The 17,772-nt window shown below is 42.7% G+C and overlaps 1 protein-coding gene and 1 pseudogene across 6 annotated transcripts in view; one reads left to right on the forward strand and one right to left on the reverse strand.

The window, feature by feature from the left end:
* LOC147009336 (uncharacterized) overlaps positions 1-17,772 on the forward strand; it is a 142,761-nt gene that overhangs the window by 19,671 nt on the left and 105,318 nt on the right. For 2 of the 6 annotated variants that reach the window (XM_085861778.1, XM_085861779.1), the window contains exons 4-5: positions 1,508-1,570; positions 1,675-1,815. In XM_085861778.1, coding sequence (XP_085717904.1) covers positions 1,508-1,570; positions 1,675-1,815 — 204 coding nt within the window. Of the gene's footprint in view, positions 1-1,507; positions 1,571-1,674; positions 1,816-1,881; positions 5,020-5,136; positions 12,020-17,772 lie in introns of those variants that run through there. The other 4 variants (XM_085861772.1, XM_085861773.1, XM_085861776.1 and 1 more) reach the window with 4 other exon arrangements.
* On the reverse strand, positions 13,437-15,318 carry LOC147009337 (uncharacterized; annotated as a pseudogene).

Here is a 17,772-nt window from a genome sequence, read left to right on the forward strand (position 1 = left end):
ACATGACACACTGAGAGCACACATATAGCAATTAAAACAATTATGCACAAAAAGCAAATGTAATATGACCGACTAACGCGTACACACGGCAACACTTATACAGTTCTATTTCACAAGACACGGCGCCACAAGATCCATACAAAAACAAAAGAAAAGGCCACCCTCAAAGACCAGGGGGTAGACGGGGCCCGTGGGCCTTTATGGCGTGGGACTTGGCAGACCGAACGAGTCCCACGAGACCGTTGCAGGTTACCTGCACCCTCGTGGTGCGATGGTGGGCGAGCTCTCTCCGGTGCTCCTTGTTCGAACGCGCAGGTCCGCGCGACACAGCTGGCAGAGCGGCACCTCCAGTCCGCGTCCCCTCCGCGACGTCTGGACTCTCCACCGACTGCAAGCTCCAACGAGCAGGTTGCTCTACGGACCGCTTCTCCAAGACCCAGACGGGCAGAAGACCATGAACCGCCGACTGATACTGACACTCTCACCGACCGCCCTGACCTGACCTCCTCTGACCTGACTTCTCTTTAACGGCGCCTCCGTGCACCCTTTTATTTCCCCAGCACCCCGCCCCTCCCTTCGCGACACGCGGGGGGGTGGGGGGGGACATTCCACCAGAGAAATCGGGGCGGGAGTTGAGTTTCCAACCGTCATTCTTGTTTACCAGAGAAATCGGGGTGGGAGTTGAGTTTCCAACCGTCATTCTTGTTTACCAGAGAAATCGGGGCGGGAGTTGAGTTTCCAACCGTCATTCTTGTTTACCAGAGAAATCGGGGTGGGAGTTGAGTTCCAACCGTCATTCTTGTTTACCAGAGAAACCGGGGTGGGAGGTGTTGTTGTTGTTGTTCCCCTTTTGTGTTCGTGGAGATGTTGACGGTTGCTGGCGGAGTGGTGAGAATGGCGTGGTTGTTGAGAGGCAGGTGTGGTTGTGGTTGTTGTGAAGCGGAGTTGTGGTTGGTGGTTGTTGTGTGATGGCGGTTGAGACGTGGTTGGTTCAAAATAAAGATTGAACAGAAAAACGGCTCTCTCAAAGCGTCGCAGCCCGAATGAATCACATTTATTCCCTCTAAACAACGGGTTTGGGGCAAACTACACATGTACTTAAGAGATACCTCACCTACGGGACCTGGATGGTGGTTTGCGAATGTCCACAGCCGTAACAATACGTTAAATGTGTGGAGAATCACACACACACACACAAACACACACACACACACACACACACACACACACACACACACACACACACACACACACACACACACACACAATCGGACAATCTCGACCATGTTTTATTTTTTATTTTGTTTTTTTTTCTGTAAGTTGCGACATTGTCATTTAAAAATTTTCTTTGTCAGATTTAGTTATCCATTTCCAGTACCAGATTCCCTGAATTCTGTCCATTTTCCTGAAAAAGAAGCACATGCTTGTCCAGAGCTGTAGTGTGATGTTTAGTTTCTTTACAATTTCAAGTTGAGTTGGAATGGGATGTTTCGTTTTTTTTTTTCAGATTTTATTGTGGAAGTGAAGGTGGAGTCCGAGTTCATTGATGATTCCTCCTCGCTTGTTAAAGGTCTGAAGAAGAAGAATAATAATAAAAATAATACTCTTCCAGTGATGGTTTTAATTGCACAAATACCTTCCAGAGTAAGAAACAAATTGTCAAATGTTTTACAGGTGAAGCTCATCCGGGGAAGATAGAAACTTTCCAAAGTTATTTTCAGACTTCCCAAGATACTTTGAGCAATCAGCATGTAAAGCAGGAACCACATGATTCTCCTCCGAAGGAGTCCAACAAAGCTGCTCAGCTACTCGAAGGTAAGCCATTCTTAATAGAGAACACATCACACTGTTTTTACTTGTTTTGTTTGTTCTTTTTAATGATTTAATGATTTTGTTCCAAACTCTGTGGAATAACAAATCCATTAAATTGTGGTCAACCAAGTGGGCTTGTTTATGTTGTTGCGGACTCGGGTAGGAAGGGAGTTCTTAAACCCACTATCAAGCTGACGAACCGTGGATAATTCCAGGGTGTGGTGGGTTTCTAAGCAACCATGGACGGCATCGAAGACGCTTAATTCAAGCAGGGTCCAGCGTAAAAATCTGCTTTAGCTTTCCAGCGAATTAAACCCCAAAATCGAGTACCCTTCTGTCAACACTGCACTGTTATTAATCAAACAGCCGAGCGATCCCGTAAGTGGAATGTTGGCTAATGGCTGAGCTGAACTCCCTGTTACTATTCACACACAGTTTTAACCAATGGAAGCTGACACTCGGACAGTTTGAGAAACGGTTTGTAATGTCAACAAGAAGCACGTATTTACGAGCAGTGTCACAAAAGAAAAGCTCTTGCCACTAGCACAGAAGCTCAGTCTTATTCAACCACTTAATTACAGTTCTACGACACAGGCGCCTTAGTCATTCCATGGAAACGAGGTAAGGATGAGGGACAGAGAGAAGAGAAAGAAGTTTGTGGCCTCGCTCTCAGCGGACACAAGCCATCAGGCTTACGTTGGTCCCAACAAAAGAGAGGGGAGGTGGAGAAAGAAGAGGAGGTTAGCGAGTGTGATGCAACATGTAGAGAGAGGTGCAAATAGTGACTGAGTGTGGCTTAGAGGAAACAACATGAAGTGTGAGTCAGTATGCCAGCCATGAAAAGGACAGGGGGTTCGCTTCGATGCTCCGTGGGTTCAAAGGGAATGAAGTAGAGGTAGGGAAAGCAAGAGGGAGGTAGGACAAGTCAGTGCGTCATGGCCAACACATCCAGGAAATATCCGCTGCTCGGTCCATTCACCAGCTCTCCGCTGCACTGTGATCACCAACTCATTTGTCCTCACAGGTTCAGTCTGTTCAGGCAGATTTCCCAGATGCGCCAACCCACTCTCTGCGCTTCAGTCTGAGTTTTTATAAGTCCTGTTTTTGGCTTGGGCAGAAACCCCCTTAATCCGGTACTTCGCCATTGGGTCGCTCTGTGATCCACCTTATGCCATTGGACGTTTGGACTTTGGCCGGTGGGTCGGCATGGCGTTGCTAGTATACGATTGATGACTCCATACTTTGCAGAGGAGATTGATGAATTGCGTCTTGTTCTCATTGTTTGTCAAGAACAGCTCTGTTGTCTTTGATATCATGTAAAAAAATCTTATGGAAAGTCAGACAGAAATTTGCTGGTATCTCCTTAATGTAGTGGAAGTAAGCATTCCCATCAAGGACCACAAGTGAAGACTCCACTGATGGTACTGGAGCATTTTCACACTCTTACTGGAAAGAGACTGGAAACATTTTGATTTGTCTGTCCTTGCCAGAAATCAATCAGCTGTCCCGATGCTATATGTAACGTGTTTCTTTTTCAAGTGTTTCTGACAACCCCCATAGACCTCCTTTGGGCCTGATTTGTTAATTAATTTTTTTCATGCCATGAACAAACTTTGGTACAGACATGGTGATGAACATTGTGCTAGAGTTTCATCAAAATCGTATGTGCAGTTTTCGAGAAAAAGTTGCAAGTATATGTGGATGGATGGATGGACAGAAGGACTGACGGACTGACGGACGTACATTACGCCATCCCATAACCTCTCCGGAACTACGTTCCAGGTGAGCTAAATATAGTGCCAGCGGTTTGTGGGTGGGGAGGGGGTACACAGGCAGCGATAGTAGCCCATAGCCTACAAACCTCTCTCTTAGTTAAGCTTGATTTGTACATCACACCATTCAGGTTCGATCTCATCTCACCACCTCTCCAATGGCATACTAGCTTGTGATATGACAGCATTCGAGATTCCATTCCTGATTACTGTTTTTGGCTTCATTATTACTCTGGAAACCTTTCTTACCATGTGACATATGAACCTACTTCTGCCCATTGACTGAAAGACAGTGGCTATGTCTATTGTGGATAACCTACAAAAGATCAAAAACTACTCCCACACCTGAAACATGACTTTTGACCCAGGTAGTTCTAAATACTCACAGTACCTCTCGTCTCTGAAAGAATAAATCAACCAACTCACATATTTCACTTCTTGCATTAACCTTGTGCTGTCTTGAAAGAAGTTTATTCATTTTTTCTTTGAGATCAGATCCAAGATGGCCGACTGGTGCCCATTTTGTTACTTAAACGTGTCCCCAACCGTTTCTCAGACATGCGTGGTCTGATTTTGTACAAACTTGGCACAGATACAGTACATGATGGCATACACTTTCCTTCACTTTATTTTGTGATCTGATCAAAGATAGCCAACTGACCAAATAAATATGGGCTATCCCTTTAACTCCGTGCAGCAAAATTACTAAAACAACAGGGACTGTGACATTTTATGTCTCTTTTCCTTGTTTTTGACAGCATTGTTGGTCTCACCATTACTGATGGTGTCTCGATGAAAGGGATAAATTTCCATGTGATTTTCCAAAGTCAGGTGAAAGTAGACTGTGAATTCCTGAACAGGTTTGTAAACTGTGCTTCTTTTTCTTCTCCCTCTCAAAAAAAACCTTTTCAGAGCACTGTGAATTCTTAACATTATCCCTCGAGGGTTGGTACCCTAAAGTTGGTTCACCGCTCTTTTTTGCAAATTGGAGAAGCTCGAGCTTTGAAAATCATTCCTTCTCTGTGGATGGATGGAACGATACCTTCTCAATTTAACAGAATGTTCATTGAAGTTTGATAAATTCCGTGAAAAGCAAGAAGCTGACGTTTCAGGTGTTAATCCTTTGTCGGACGGAGCCACCATTTTGATTGAATACATTGGCCAGAAAAATAGAATAACATCTGATAATGTAGTTTGTGTTTCCTCATATGTAATGTATGGCTCGGGTGGTGGGCTTGGAATCCTGGGGTCCTGAGTTCAAATCCTGCTTTTCTGTTGAATTAATACCATGTGGGGTTGACTCAACCTGTCATCTTTCCGAGGTCGGCAAAATGAGTACCAACTTACTGGTATCCTGTGTCGGAGTGGTGACCTGTCCAAGATTGTTCCCAATAGCCCAGGAGACTGCTTAAGCAGCACCAACGCTCTACACAAAGTATGGTCCCAATGGATGGATAGATATGAAATTTGTGTGAAATAATTGTAAATTATGCAATATTTAATTAATTATGGTTTCAATTTTTTTCATGTTTTGTGTGACTTGCCTTTACAGAGAAACAAATGAAACTGATTTCTTGTTCCAACTGTTCCCAGTTGTTCGATCTGGAAGTTTTCAATTCACAATTGACTCGGACCATTTGTCAAGAAAGTAATACATTTAACATCGTGTCTTACAACCGCGTTTGCAAGAATTGTACAGAGACCGTCAAGAATATCCAAGGAAGTGAGAGACCATACAAGTGTTCTGTGTGCGACAAATCGTTTACCTTATTATCAATTTTAAATCTCCATCAAAAAATACACACAGAAGAGAATCCCTACAAGTGTTCTATTTGCAGTAACGATTTTCCAACTTCCTCATCAATGAAAAGACATGAAAGAATTCATACAGGTGAGAAGCCGTACAAGTGTTCTGTGTGCGGCAATGCGTTTGCTTGTTCATCAACTTTATATAAACATCGAAAATTACACACAGGAGAGAGGCCCTACAAGTGTTCGGTGTGCAGTAAAGGTTTTATAAGTCCCTCATCAATGAAAATCCATGAAAGAATTCACACAGGTGAGAAGCCGTACAAGTGTCCTGTATGTGGAAACGCATTTGCTTGTTCATCAAATTTATATAAACATCAAAAAGTACACATGGGAGAGAAGCCTCACAAGTGTTCTGTGTGCGACAAATCATTTACCGTATTATCATCTTTAAAACTTCATCAAAAAATACACACGGGAGAGAAGTCCTACGTGTGTCCTTTGTGTCCTAAAGCCTTTGCTGAATTGAAAAACTTTAACGAACATCAGAAAATGCATGCGGGTGATAAGCCACACAAGTGCTCCGTGTGCAACAAAGCTTTCCCCTTTATCTCAGCGTTGCGAAAACATGACATAATCCATTCGGGTGAGAGGCCTTTCAAGTGTTCCCTTTGCTTTAAAAGCTTTGCTTACTCATCACATCTAAACATTCATCAAAGAACACACACGGGAGAGAAACCGTACAAGTGCTCCGTGTGTCCTAAGGCCTTTAGTCAACTGACATATTTCCACAATCATAAAAGAATACACATGGAAGACAAGCCCTGCAAGTGTTCTGTGTGTCAGAAGGCATTTACTTACAAGACAACGTTGACAGAGCATCAAAGAATACACACAGGAGAGAAACCCTTCAAGTGTTCTGTGTGCTTTAAGGCCTTTATTCGAATGCTTTCCTTAAAGATTCACCAAAGAACTCATACAGGTGAAAAGCCGTACAAGTGTTCTGTTTGCAGTAAGGATTTTGCAACTTCTTCAGCATTGAGAAGACATCAACTCTTTCATAAGGGTGGGAAGCCCTACAATTGTTCTGTTTGTCGCAAGGAATTTTTTGATTCAACACATTTGCGTCAGCATCAAAGAATACACACAGGAGAGAAGCCCTACAAATGTTCTGTGTGTCCTCAGGCCTTTAGACTTTCACATACTTTGAAGAACCATCAAAGAACACACACAGGAGAGAAGCCCTACAGTTGTTTTGTTTGCAGCAAAGTTTTTGGTCAACCCTATCATTTATATCAACATAAACAAATACACAGTGGAAGAAGACCATACAAGTGTGCTGTTTGCAGTAAGGATTTTACAACATCTTCATCCATGAAAAGACATGAAAGAATTCACACAGGTGAGAAGCCCTATAAGTGTGCCGTGTGCGGAAACGCGTTTACTTGTTCGTCAACTTTATACAAACATCGAAAATTACACACGGGAGAGAAGCCCTACAAGTGTACTTTGTGTAGCAAGGGTTTTATAATTCACTCATCACTGAAAAGACATGAAAGAATTCATACAGGTGAGAAGCCGTACAAGTGTTCTGTGTGCAGCAAGGCGTATATCGCTTCATCTTCTTTGAAAGGTCATCAAAGAATACACACAGGTGAGAAGCCGTACAAGTGTTCCGTGTGCACCAAGGATTTTGTAACTTACTCATTAATGAAAAGACATGAAAGAATTCACACAGGTGAGAAGCCCTGCAAGTGTTCTGTGTGCAACAAATCATTTACTATGTCATCATCTTTAAAACAACATCAAAAGATACACGAAAGGGAAAAGAACTACGACGAGAATAAAAAAGAATCATTTTAAAAAAGAGGAAACTATGATGAGGCCAAGAACAGAATAAATCAAAATCGACAGTTTCAAAACAACCCGAAAAAGTTCTACCGAGTGCAAGGGAAGCAGAAACAAAATGTGACAACTCTCCTTAAAAAGGAGGACCGAGAAAAATATACCTTTTGGAAAGGTATATTTGAAGACGAAAAAGAACACAACAATGAAGCAGAGTGGAAACGACACTTGGAAAATAAAAAGCAACATCTACAGGAAAGGTACGCACTGACAATTGACGAGGAAATAGGTAGAAAACATCTCGCAAAAGCACCTAATTTCAAATGCCCAGGACCAAATGGGATTCCAAACTTCTGGCTGAAGCAACTACATGGTCTCCACTCTCACTATGTTCGAGCATTTAATGAACTCATCCAAGGGCAGCAGCCAGTGGATGAGTGGTTCACAGAAGGCAACACTCTTTTAATCCTGAAATCTGAAAAAAACCCATCCACCCAACAAATATAGACCAATAACATGCGTACCAACAACATACAAACCTTTAACAGGTGTAATCACTGATGCAGTTCATGACCACCTCCCTCAACAAGGAGCTTTTAGAGGCAGAGCAGAAGGAAAAAAGGAAAAGGGGATGTTATGGAACAATAGATCATTTATTGTTCCTCATCCATCCTCATCAAATAAAACCATCCTCGAAAACTGGAAGCTCTGACAAACCAACCTATCCACAGTCTGGATTGATTACAAAAAAGCCCACATTCATGGATTGTAAAATGCATACAAGTATACAAAATTGACTCCAAATAGTCACACCCATTGAGAAAGCAATGATGCTCGAGAATCACCTTACTTGTAAGGACAGATTGAAATCCCAGCAGTAAAGATACAATGTGGTGTCTTACAAGGTGATGGTCTTTTCCCCCTCCTGTTTTGTCTGGCTCTGGACCCAATGAGTAACCTCATCAATGAACACGGACACGGATACAATTTAACATGCAACAGAAAAACGACTAAAGAAACAAGAAAGGTAACACACCTACTGCACATGGATGATCTAAAACTCTTCACACCAAATTATAAGAAATTGGCAGATCAACTGAAACGAGAAAAACAGTACCTGAAGGCCATTCAAATGCAGTTTGTACAAGGACAAACAAAAAGAACATTCAACATCTCAATCAATCAAAGTACAACAACACTTTGGAAAACGAAGATTCCCAGAAATACCTCGGAATAGAAGAAGGCCCCCAGGTACAACATAAAAAAATGCGCAAAATAATCAGCAAAGAGTACCTCCGCAGAATAAGACTAATTCTGAAGTCATCACTCCCCCCAAGAAACAAAACCAAAGCTATTAGCCAACTTGCAGTACCGGTATTCCAATATAGCTATGCAATTATAAACTGGCCATAATTGGAGATCAACAATTGAGACACCAAAACAACGAAACTTCTAACTATTCACAAGATGTTCTCCGAAAACCAATGCATACAAGGTTGTACTTACCATGGCGAGAGAGGGGAGGTGGTTTGATGGAGCTTAACCAAGTGCACATAACACCGTGTGTTGAATTAGTGGAGGATATGAAAAGCTCAACAGACTATCGGATGAGATTTGTACATGAGCAAGAAAACAACAAATCAGAAAAGGGATCCTTAATCCATTTAGCAACAAACTTTCGCAAACAGGTGCAAACGATGGATACTACACAGGAAAACAAACACAGCCCCAATGAGTGCAAAGAATAAAAAGGAAAACTACAAAAAGAAATATCAGCAGATGGGAGAATGACAAAAGAGTGGGAAGATTTTAAAAAGAGCTTGACAGAATAGTGATTGACAGGGAAGGCTCATTGGAATGGCAAAGATGAGGTCAAATTAGTTGCGATGCAGAACGAGTCATCATAAATGTTCAAGACCAAGGACATTACACTAATGCTATTTTTTTAAATGGTGGGATTGAGCCAATAGGACAAATGCAGGTTTTGTGGGGTAAAAACAGAAAGTACCATTTACATCCTTTCAGCATGTAAAAAAAAACTCATGCAGGAATAGCTGAACACATAAAGACATGACAGCATCTGTAGAGGTGATCCCATCAAGTGTGAACATTGCAAACAAAGTACTGTGTCTTGACATAGTGCTCAAACACAAAAAAGAAAAGTCAGCATTGTTGATCGAGGTTTCAGTTCCCAATGACTTTGGACTAAATGCTACAGAAATCAGGAAAATGACCAAATACCAGGGTTTGAAAAATAGGATCACTGGCTAGACCTGTAGCTTATCTGGGCCTTGGCCGAATGTTGTAACCCAAATTTGGTAGCATTCTAACTGATGGGTCCGGAGAGGAATGTTTTTGAAGGTATTTATGCAATTTTCCCAAACATTTGCAAAGTCAGCCATTTTGATACACTTCCGGTCACGTGATTGGGATGACTTCCGCAATGTAATTAACATCACTACCCCGGCCTAATGTTGCATCTAAAATTTGGTGGCATTCTGACTGGTGTATCTGGAAAAGACGATTTTGGAAAGAATTTGCATGACTGCCATTTTGACACACTTCTAGCCATTTTGATCGACTTAAAGTCATGTGACCAGAACAAACTTGGCAATCCCTGTTACCAGTCAGGAGAAGAATGCTGCCGCCACATTTCAGCTGGATCGGCCCAGCGGTTTTGCCGGAGAAGTCAAAAAAGGAGACAGACGGTGCGCGATGACAAAACCTCATCTGGAATTTAAATTCTAGATAAGCTAAAAATGAGGTCAAGAGGACTTGAAATTGAATAAAGCTGAAATTATACCAGTGAAAGTTGGTGCTACAGGAATGATAAAGAAAACCCTCACTGAGTACTTCAAAGGCATTCTGGGGAACATCGCTACAAACGAGCTACACGTAGAGGCTGTCAGAGGTTCAGTGAAGATTTTGAAAAGAGCCTTTGGAACGAGGCTATGAAAATGAAATTTCACAGTTTTATTTTTGAATCATGATCCTTTACCAAAAAAGGAGGTGGAGATTTTGAGTTCTGGAAGAACTTCTTTAACCTCCTGAAACCTTTAAATGGAGACAACAATCATTGCAAGAGGCCTCACAAGTAAGTGTTCACTTTGGGAGAACAGAAACATTGACATTAAGATCAAATTGGTTGCACAAAAGGAAACTCAAAAACATTCACAGAGGAAGAAACAAAACGAAGAGAAAATAAGCTGACGAGCAAATAATAAATGAATGGTTACCAACAAATTCAGAACTTCCACCAATGCCTCAATGGATGGATACGACAGATAATTGGGATGAAAGTCTCGCCTACAGTACAAACCTTCAAAGAGTAGGAGTATTTGACAGACTCCAATGGAGCTGCACAGCAGATGGAGGGACAGGAGGCGAGTGCAGCCCTACAAGAGGAACTGTTCTTCTGGGATACTGTTCTTCTCGAGAAGCAGAAGATAATGGCAACCTATTCAAAATAACAGAAAGAGACGCTTTGCAACAGCACCTATGAGAGAAAAAAATTTAGAACAGCACTCGGTAGAGCGCATACCTCCACCAGGCTGAACAGTTTACGTTTTGGATCTGACTGATAGATCTGGATCCAGACCTGAACCAAAATCGAATCGGCTTGTTCTTCTCACCTAACAAACTCATCCACCTAGTTTTGTCATAACTCGTCCACAACTTTTTGAAATATCATGATATATATATATATATATATATATATATATAAATATATATATATATATATATATATATATATATAAATATATATATATATATATATATATATATATTGTTACGGCTGTGGAAATTCACAGAACACCATATAGGTCCTTAGTTCAGTTATGCCGATAAGTCCGTGTTCAGTTATATTTCCCCACCGTTGTTTAATGGGAATTATTTGTGTCACCCGGGCTGTGATCTTTGAGTTAGCCATTTTTCTTTCGCTATCGTTATTTTTGACCAACCACTTCACCACACCACCAACCACCTTTTCCACAACCGCCCAACCACGCCACCATTGCAACAACCACGGTCACCTCAACCACCAACCACACCACCAATCACCATCTCCACAACCACGCTACAACCCTCTCCGCATCAAAAACCGTCTCTGCCATGGAGAAAGAAGAAGGCGTTCCGATAACGCACGGATTTTTCCTCTTACTTTCCCGCGCTACGGGACGGGGGAGGGGCGAGTGGAGGGAGAATAAAGAAGAGCGATCGGGAATGACTGTTACGAAAAACCCCGACCCACGAGGAAAACGCCCCCCCTTCCGGAAGTTTCCCGCAGGAGCTGGAAGGAGGGCGGGGCGGGAAGCCAAGGGGGATAAAAGCCAAGCTGTCGAGTGGCTGTCGAGCTGTCTTGGTCTATGGGTTGGTTGTTAGTCGGGTCGGTGGAGGTCTCAGTCTGGGTGGAGCAGTGAGTCAGTGGAGGTCTCGGAAGTGTGTAGTTGTGGGCAGCCACGTTCGAGCCTGGAGTCGCCGCAGTCGGTGAGGAGCTTGAGAGGGTCCACCGAGGGTCGCCCAACCAAATCACCACGAGGGTGAAGGTAACCTGCGGCGGCCTCTTGGAGTTCCTTCGGTCAACCAAGCTCCTTGAACATAAAGGCCTATGGGTCCAGTCTGACTCCCTTGTCTGTGAGGGGTCTTTTCTTAACCTTTATTTGTGTGGATGTTGTGGCGCCAGGTCCCGCAAGTAGAACTGTGTAAGTGCTTGTAAATAATAATAATAATAATAGACGGTTGTAGTTCTTCTTGTCGTGCTTTTCTTTGTCTTGCTTAAATGTATATGTGCATGCCTGCATACGTGCTATTATAAATAAATGTCCTTTTGTGAATGTTAACCCGTTCGTCGTGTCCTTTTTCCCCAATTGAACTGCTATCTTGCTCTCGGAATAATAGCGGGCTTTTTAATAGCCAATAAAAGAATTGGGTCCAGCGAGGTCTCATGATAATACACCGCTCGGTTATCCCAGAACGGAATGAATCGCTTAAGCGAATTGTGTCCAAGCATACCTCGCTGAGGTACAGTCTCTCGGTAGTCTGCCTGCGCGAATACTTAGGTATATCGATAATTCGGCGATTGACCCTGTCGCGCGCGGGTAGAGTGTTGACTAGGCCATGGTGTGCGTTTGGAGCACACCCGTGGCTGGTTTCTGGCGTTGTTCCAGAAGGTCGCGACTGAATTGTCTGTCCGGTGGGCAAGACGGCCGCCATTGGCTAAAGCGGCTGTTCGCACGCTGGGCGGGCGGAAGATTCATAACAATATATATATATATATATATATATATATATATATATATATATATATATATATATATATATATATATTTTTTTTTTTGTGGCCCAATTTCTTAATGATGAAGAATCACTTAAGAAATTAAAAAAATTCTAATATCGAGATCTGGATGTGGATTTCACTCAAATGAAATCAATTCGTCCTTGTCACACACCCAACCTGTCAGCCATATTTTGTCTGAATCCATCCACACCATTTTGTGATATCCTGTTCACAGACAAACAGACAGGGATGAAACAATAACCTCCGTCCACCTTCTGTGGTGGAGGTAATGAGGCAGACCCAACGCTGGGGAGAGAGAGTAAATCCAACCCACCAACCCAGACCAGAGGACGCTTACAAGGACTGGATAAGAGCAATAATGCTCGATAATGATGTACTCCAGGCATTATATGACAAATATGGACTGAACCTCACACAAATTGCAACAGAAAATCTGATAAGTGTTCATTACTCATAAATATTTCCTCCATAACATATAAAAAGTCCTTATGAATCCAAGTGGTGGAAATTTTTTTTTTAAATAAATTAAAATTATTTAAAAAAATTTTTATTCTATTTTTCCAAAATGTTTATTTTTTTTAATAATCGTACTCTGGTACCTTAATTAAATTTAATAATCGTACTCTGGTACTTAATTGTACTCTGGTACCACTTTTTGCTACTTTATAATGGGATATTTAGCAACGCTCTAACTCGAGATGTAATACTAAACACATATTTCCAGGGGAAGATGGTCTGGTTTTATTATTGAGATGACCTGTGCCTTCAGATAAGACCTCTAAATGATTTAAATCCATTTATTATGGCCTGGCATATATACTTTAATAGTGCATGCACTGATGTTCAACACAACTAATGATGTGTAACGATAAAAAGTCATGTGCTTCTGAAGACATTATTTTAAAGTAACAGCACTATTATCCTATATAAGGCAACAATATTTTAGGTTGTCTGGTTACTCAACCACTGGTTTCATCATCGTCATTGTCATCGTCATCACATTCAGTCTGAAATGAATTTGCACACCCTGATCCTTTGCAGTTGCTACATGCAACAGAGCACTCAATGTCATGCTTCTTGCATGTGCACCTTAGGCTGCTGCAATCTGTCTTGCAGCTGCATCTGATGACCTGCAGGAGTTCCTGGGGAGCTGGTGGTAAGTCAGTTTGGAGAGAGCCCCCCATCACTTTCTTTCCATCCCCATCTCTGGCGGCAGGAGTTCATCCACGGTTCCCTTCCACTGCTGCACCTGGTAGTACACGTGGAGACTGTGGTACTTTGCTGCTGCAGAGGTAGGTGGTAGGCTCTGTGGCTGTACATAAGAAGTTCTATTAGCCACCTTCTCACAAAAGTGCTTGTGTCGTAGTGAGTTGAGTCCCTCCCCAGGCTTACCATTGTACAGGCAGACCAAAGCATTCTCTCCTGCTGCCACAACATCTGCTGTGGAAGCTGACGGTGTGTCAAACACTGTAGCTTGCTCTCGGAAGTCATCACTGGTTGTGAATTTCTTTAGGGTGGCTCCTTTACCAATGCCATACAGGCGGGATGTAGCATCACACCCAAGGATTGCGTGGATGAAGAGAATGTGAGTGCACACACTGGGACCCAGTTGCTGCTTGAGAGCCTTGATGTTCCAGACACGTGGGTTCTTTGTGCTCTTCTTTGGCTCAGGTTGGAAGAAGAGGTCATGTGACTCGAGCTTGGTATGGTAGATAAGGAGCATGAGCAGATCTGTATCATCACCGATGAGCACAGTGTTTGTTGTGGTTGAAGACTCCACTGCTTTCTGCACTATGAGGAGATCAGCATCACCTGAAGCATGATACATCTGACAGTTCTTCTTCTGCAGTTGGGCACTGAGCATGTTGATGAACTGTTGCTTGTTTGTGTTGTTTGCGAGGAACTCATCTTTCTTCATTGTAACAGGCATGTCCTCATCAAAAGTCACGGTTGCTCCAGTCCTCCTACCTGCTCGTCTCTGGTGTGTCATGTCCTTGGTGGATGTACCCTCATAACCATCGAAAATGACAATTGCCTCCCCATACTTTCTTGTGACATACTCGGTGAACAACCTGCAGATGTTATTGTATGTGGATCTACGTGTCCATGGGATACGCTGAACAAGTGCTCCACCATCCAGCACTTACTGAACCTGGCCTGTGATCCCTGGAAGGTCAGGTGTGAGGAAGGCGCAGATGGCATCTGCTAGCACTGGCTTCTGTGGATGTCGAAGCATTAGGGAGGTGTCAAACAGTGCTGGTGAATGACTGCACAGCTCATACTTGAATACTGATGCCAGATCTCGTGATGCTTTTGCAGCAACTGTGAGTCGCTGGAAAAGTAGTTGAGGATCCACCTGCACTGCTTCGTCACCAATCTTCACTGATGATTGCATGCCCAAGGTGATTGCCTGATCCCTTTTCATGAATGTGTACTCAGCAGTGGTGTGTCCATCCATGCTGGCCAAGATGGTTTTCCCGATGGTCTTTGCCTTGTCAACATTCACAGTAGTGTGTGCATGGACCCCAGTCGAGACACTGCGCAAGCTTGGATCAGGGCAGAAGGGGTTTCTTTCATGGAGATAGTTCAGAACTGCGTGTGTGTCCTTCAGGTCACGTGCTTACCTTGCATCTGTCATGTCCTTGTTTTGCTCACCAGTGCTCACCCATTGACTCCTGTTCGCTCTTGCATGGCATTGTTGACATCTGCGCAAGCTGGCATGGCGAGGAGCCATGTTACACGCTGCTGTTCTGGCATCGCTCACCCTTTTGTGAGGCCACCACTGGTCTTCATGCTTCTCATTAGCACTTGTTCAATGAGGAGGTCTACGGCCAGGCCAGCCCATAGGCGATTACTTCTTCTGACCATGCACTGGACTGATTACTTTGAACATGCACTGGACTGCACCCAATATCATGTCTCATGTAAAACAAAGTTTCTGGTAGATTGTGGATAGTACTGAACCCTTTGTGTGGACATCAGACAAGCAGACATGCAAAAAAGCATTATTTTAACATGGGCGGCAATGGAGAAAAATACCATCACCGATTTCAGTACTTTTCAATAGTTTCCACCACTTGGATTCCTTAGGACTTTTGATATGTTATACAGGACATATTTATGAGAATAAACCAGTTGAAAGAGTTTCTGTTGCAATTTGTGTGAGGTCATGTCAAATAATGCCTGTACTTATGAGAAGGAAGTCCAAGGAGAACAGCAGAGAGAAGAGAAGAGGAGCAAGATGAGGATGATGATGAGGTGTGAACAGGAGCAACAGTTTATTAACTTATCTGGAATTGACATTCCAAATAAGGTATTGTCATCGCACACCATCCATGTCCTTTTTTAACTTCTTCGGCCAAACCGCTGGGCCGATCCGGCTGAAATTTTGCAGCAACGTTCCTCTCCTGGCTGAAAACAGGGATTGCAAACCTTGTTCTGGTCACATCATTTTAAGTAGGTCAAAATGGCCGACTTATTAAATTTATTCAAAAATCTTCCTCTCCTATTCCACCAGTCAGAATGCTATCATATTTGGGTTACAACACTAGGCCAGGGTAGGGATGTTAAATTATGGAGGTCATGCCGATCACATGACCGAAGTGTGTCAAAATGGCCGACAGTCAATTTTTGGGAAAATCTCATAAATTCCTGAAAAATCTTCTTCTCCAGACCCACCAGTCAGAATGTTACTAAATTTGGGTTACAACATTAGGAAAGGGTCCTGATGTTAATTTGTGGAGATCATGCCGATCAGATGACCGGAAGTGCCAAAATGGTGGTCGCGCAAATTCCTTCCAAAATCTTCTTTTCCAGACTCACCAGTCAGAATACTACAAAATTTGGGTTGCAACATTAGGACACGGTCCTGACATTAAATTGTGGAGGCCATGTTGATCATGTGACCGTGTGTCAAAATGGCCAACTTAGTCAATTTTTGGGAAAATCTCATAAATTTCTTCAAAAATCTTCTCCTCCAGACCCAACAGTCAGAATGCCACCAAATTTGAGTGACAACATTAGGACAGGGTCTTGATGTTAAATTGCGGAGGCCATGCTGATCACTTGACCGGAGGTTTGTCAAAATGGTGGTTGCACAAATTCCTTCCAAAATCTTCTCTCAACCCACTAGTCAGAATGCTACTAAATTTGAGTGACAACATTAGGACAGGGTCTTGATGTTAAATTGCTGAGGCCAGGCTGATCACTTGACCGGAAGTTTGTCAAAATGGTGGTTGCACAAATTCCTTCCAAAATCTTCTCTCAACCCACCAGTCAGAATGCTACCAAATTTGGGTTGCAACATTAGGCCGGGGGAGGGATGTTAATTAAATTGTGGAAGTCATGCCGATCACGTGACCGGAAGTGTATCAAAATGGCAGGTTTACTAAATGTTTGGGAAAATTACATAAATTCCTTCAAAAACCTTCCTCTCCAGACCCACTAGTCAGAATGCTACTGAATTTGATTTCCAACATTAGGCCAAGGCCCAGATAAGCTACAGATCCAGTGGTCTTATTTTTTAATATACTTTTTTGCAGACAAAGTGAAAGCTTGTGGAAGAGCGAGAACACTGAATGTATCAGGATACAACAGAGCAAAATAAACAGTAGAGAGAAGGGGAAACATCAACAGTGTGGTTGAAGGATAAAATAGGCAAGACTTGGCCAAGTATGTGATGTGGGAAGGAAAGCGTAGGTGGTGAGGATGCACGGGATGGACAATATGGATACAGAAGCAAATTCTCGGGAAGGAAAAACTGGGAATTGGGCAGGAGGTCTTGGAGTTTCGGGAGGGTGTTTATTGTGGGGATAGACAGGGGTATAAAAGATCATGGTTTTGGGGTGTGTGGGTTGATCAGACATGGTGGTGAACAGCTGTCTTGAAGACCTGGAGGGAAGCATGAGATTTTTGCTTTCATATTGCATACATCTATGACATTATCTCAATGTGAGTAGATTATGGCGGTTTGGACGACTTCAGGTCTTCTACGTGATGTTATTACCTTCCTCCTGTCGTTCAGCTTCTTCTGCTTGGTCTACTGCCTCTGTGATAATCTCATCAGATTCCTTGACTTTTTGTCCATTTATATGTAAATTTGGAGAAATTAATAGTGTATAAAATAACGTGTTACTTGATTCTGTTTCTCAGTCTTGTTTTGACCCTTACAGTGGATACACCACCACTGAACCCTCATAAAGAATTCCTGGTTCTATGAAGAGGTCGTGCAACTGAGCACAACCAAACAGAATACCAGGACATGGCATGAAGTGTATTGTTGTTTGTAAAGGACCC

This window comes from Eptatretus burgeri, chromosome 17 (assembly GCF_056783735.1).
Source record: "Eptatretus burgeri isolate ZD-2024b chromosome 17, Ebu_testis_v1, whole genome shotgun sequence".
In the NCBI taxonomy this organism is placed as follows: domain Eukaryota; kingdom Metazoa; phylum Chordata; class Myxini; order Myxiniformes; family Myxinidae; genus Eptatretus; species Eptatretus burgeri.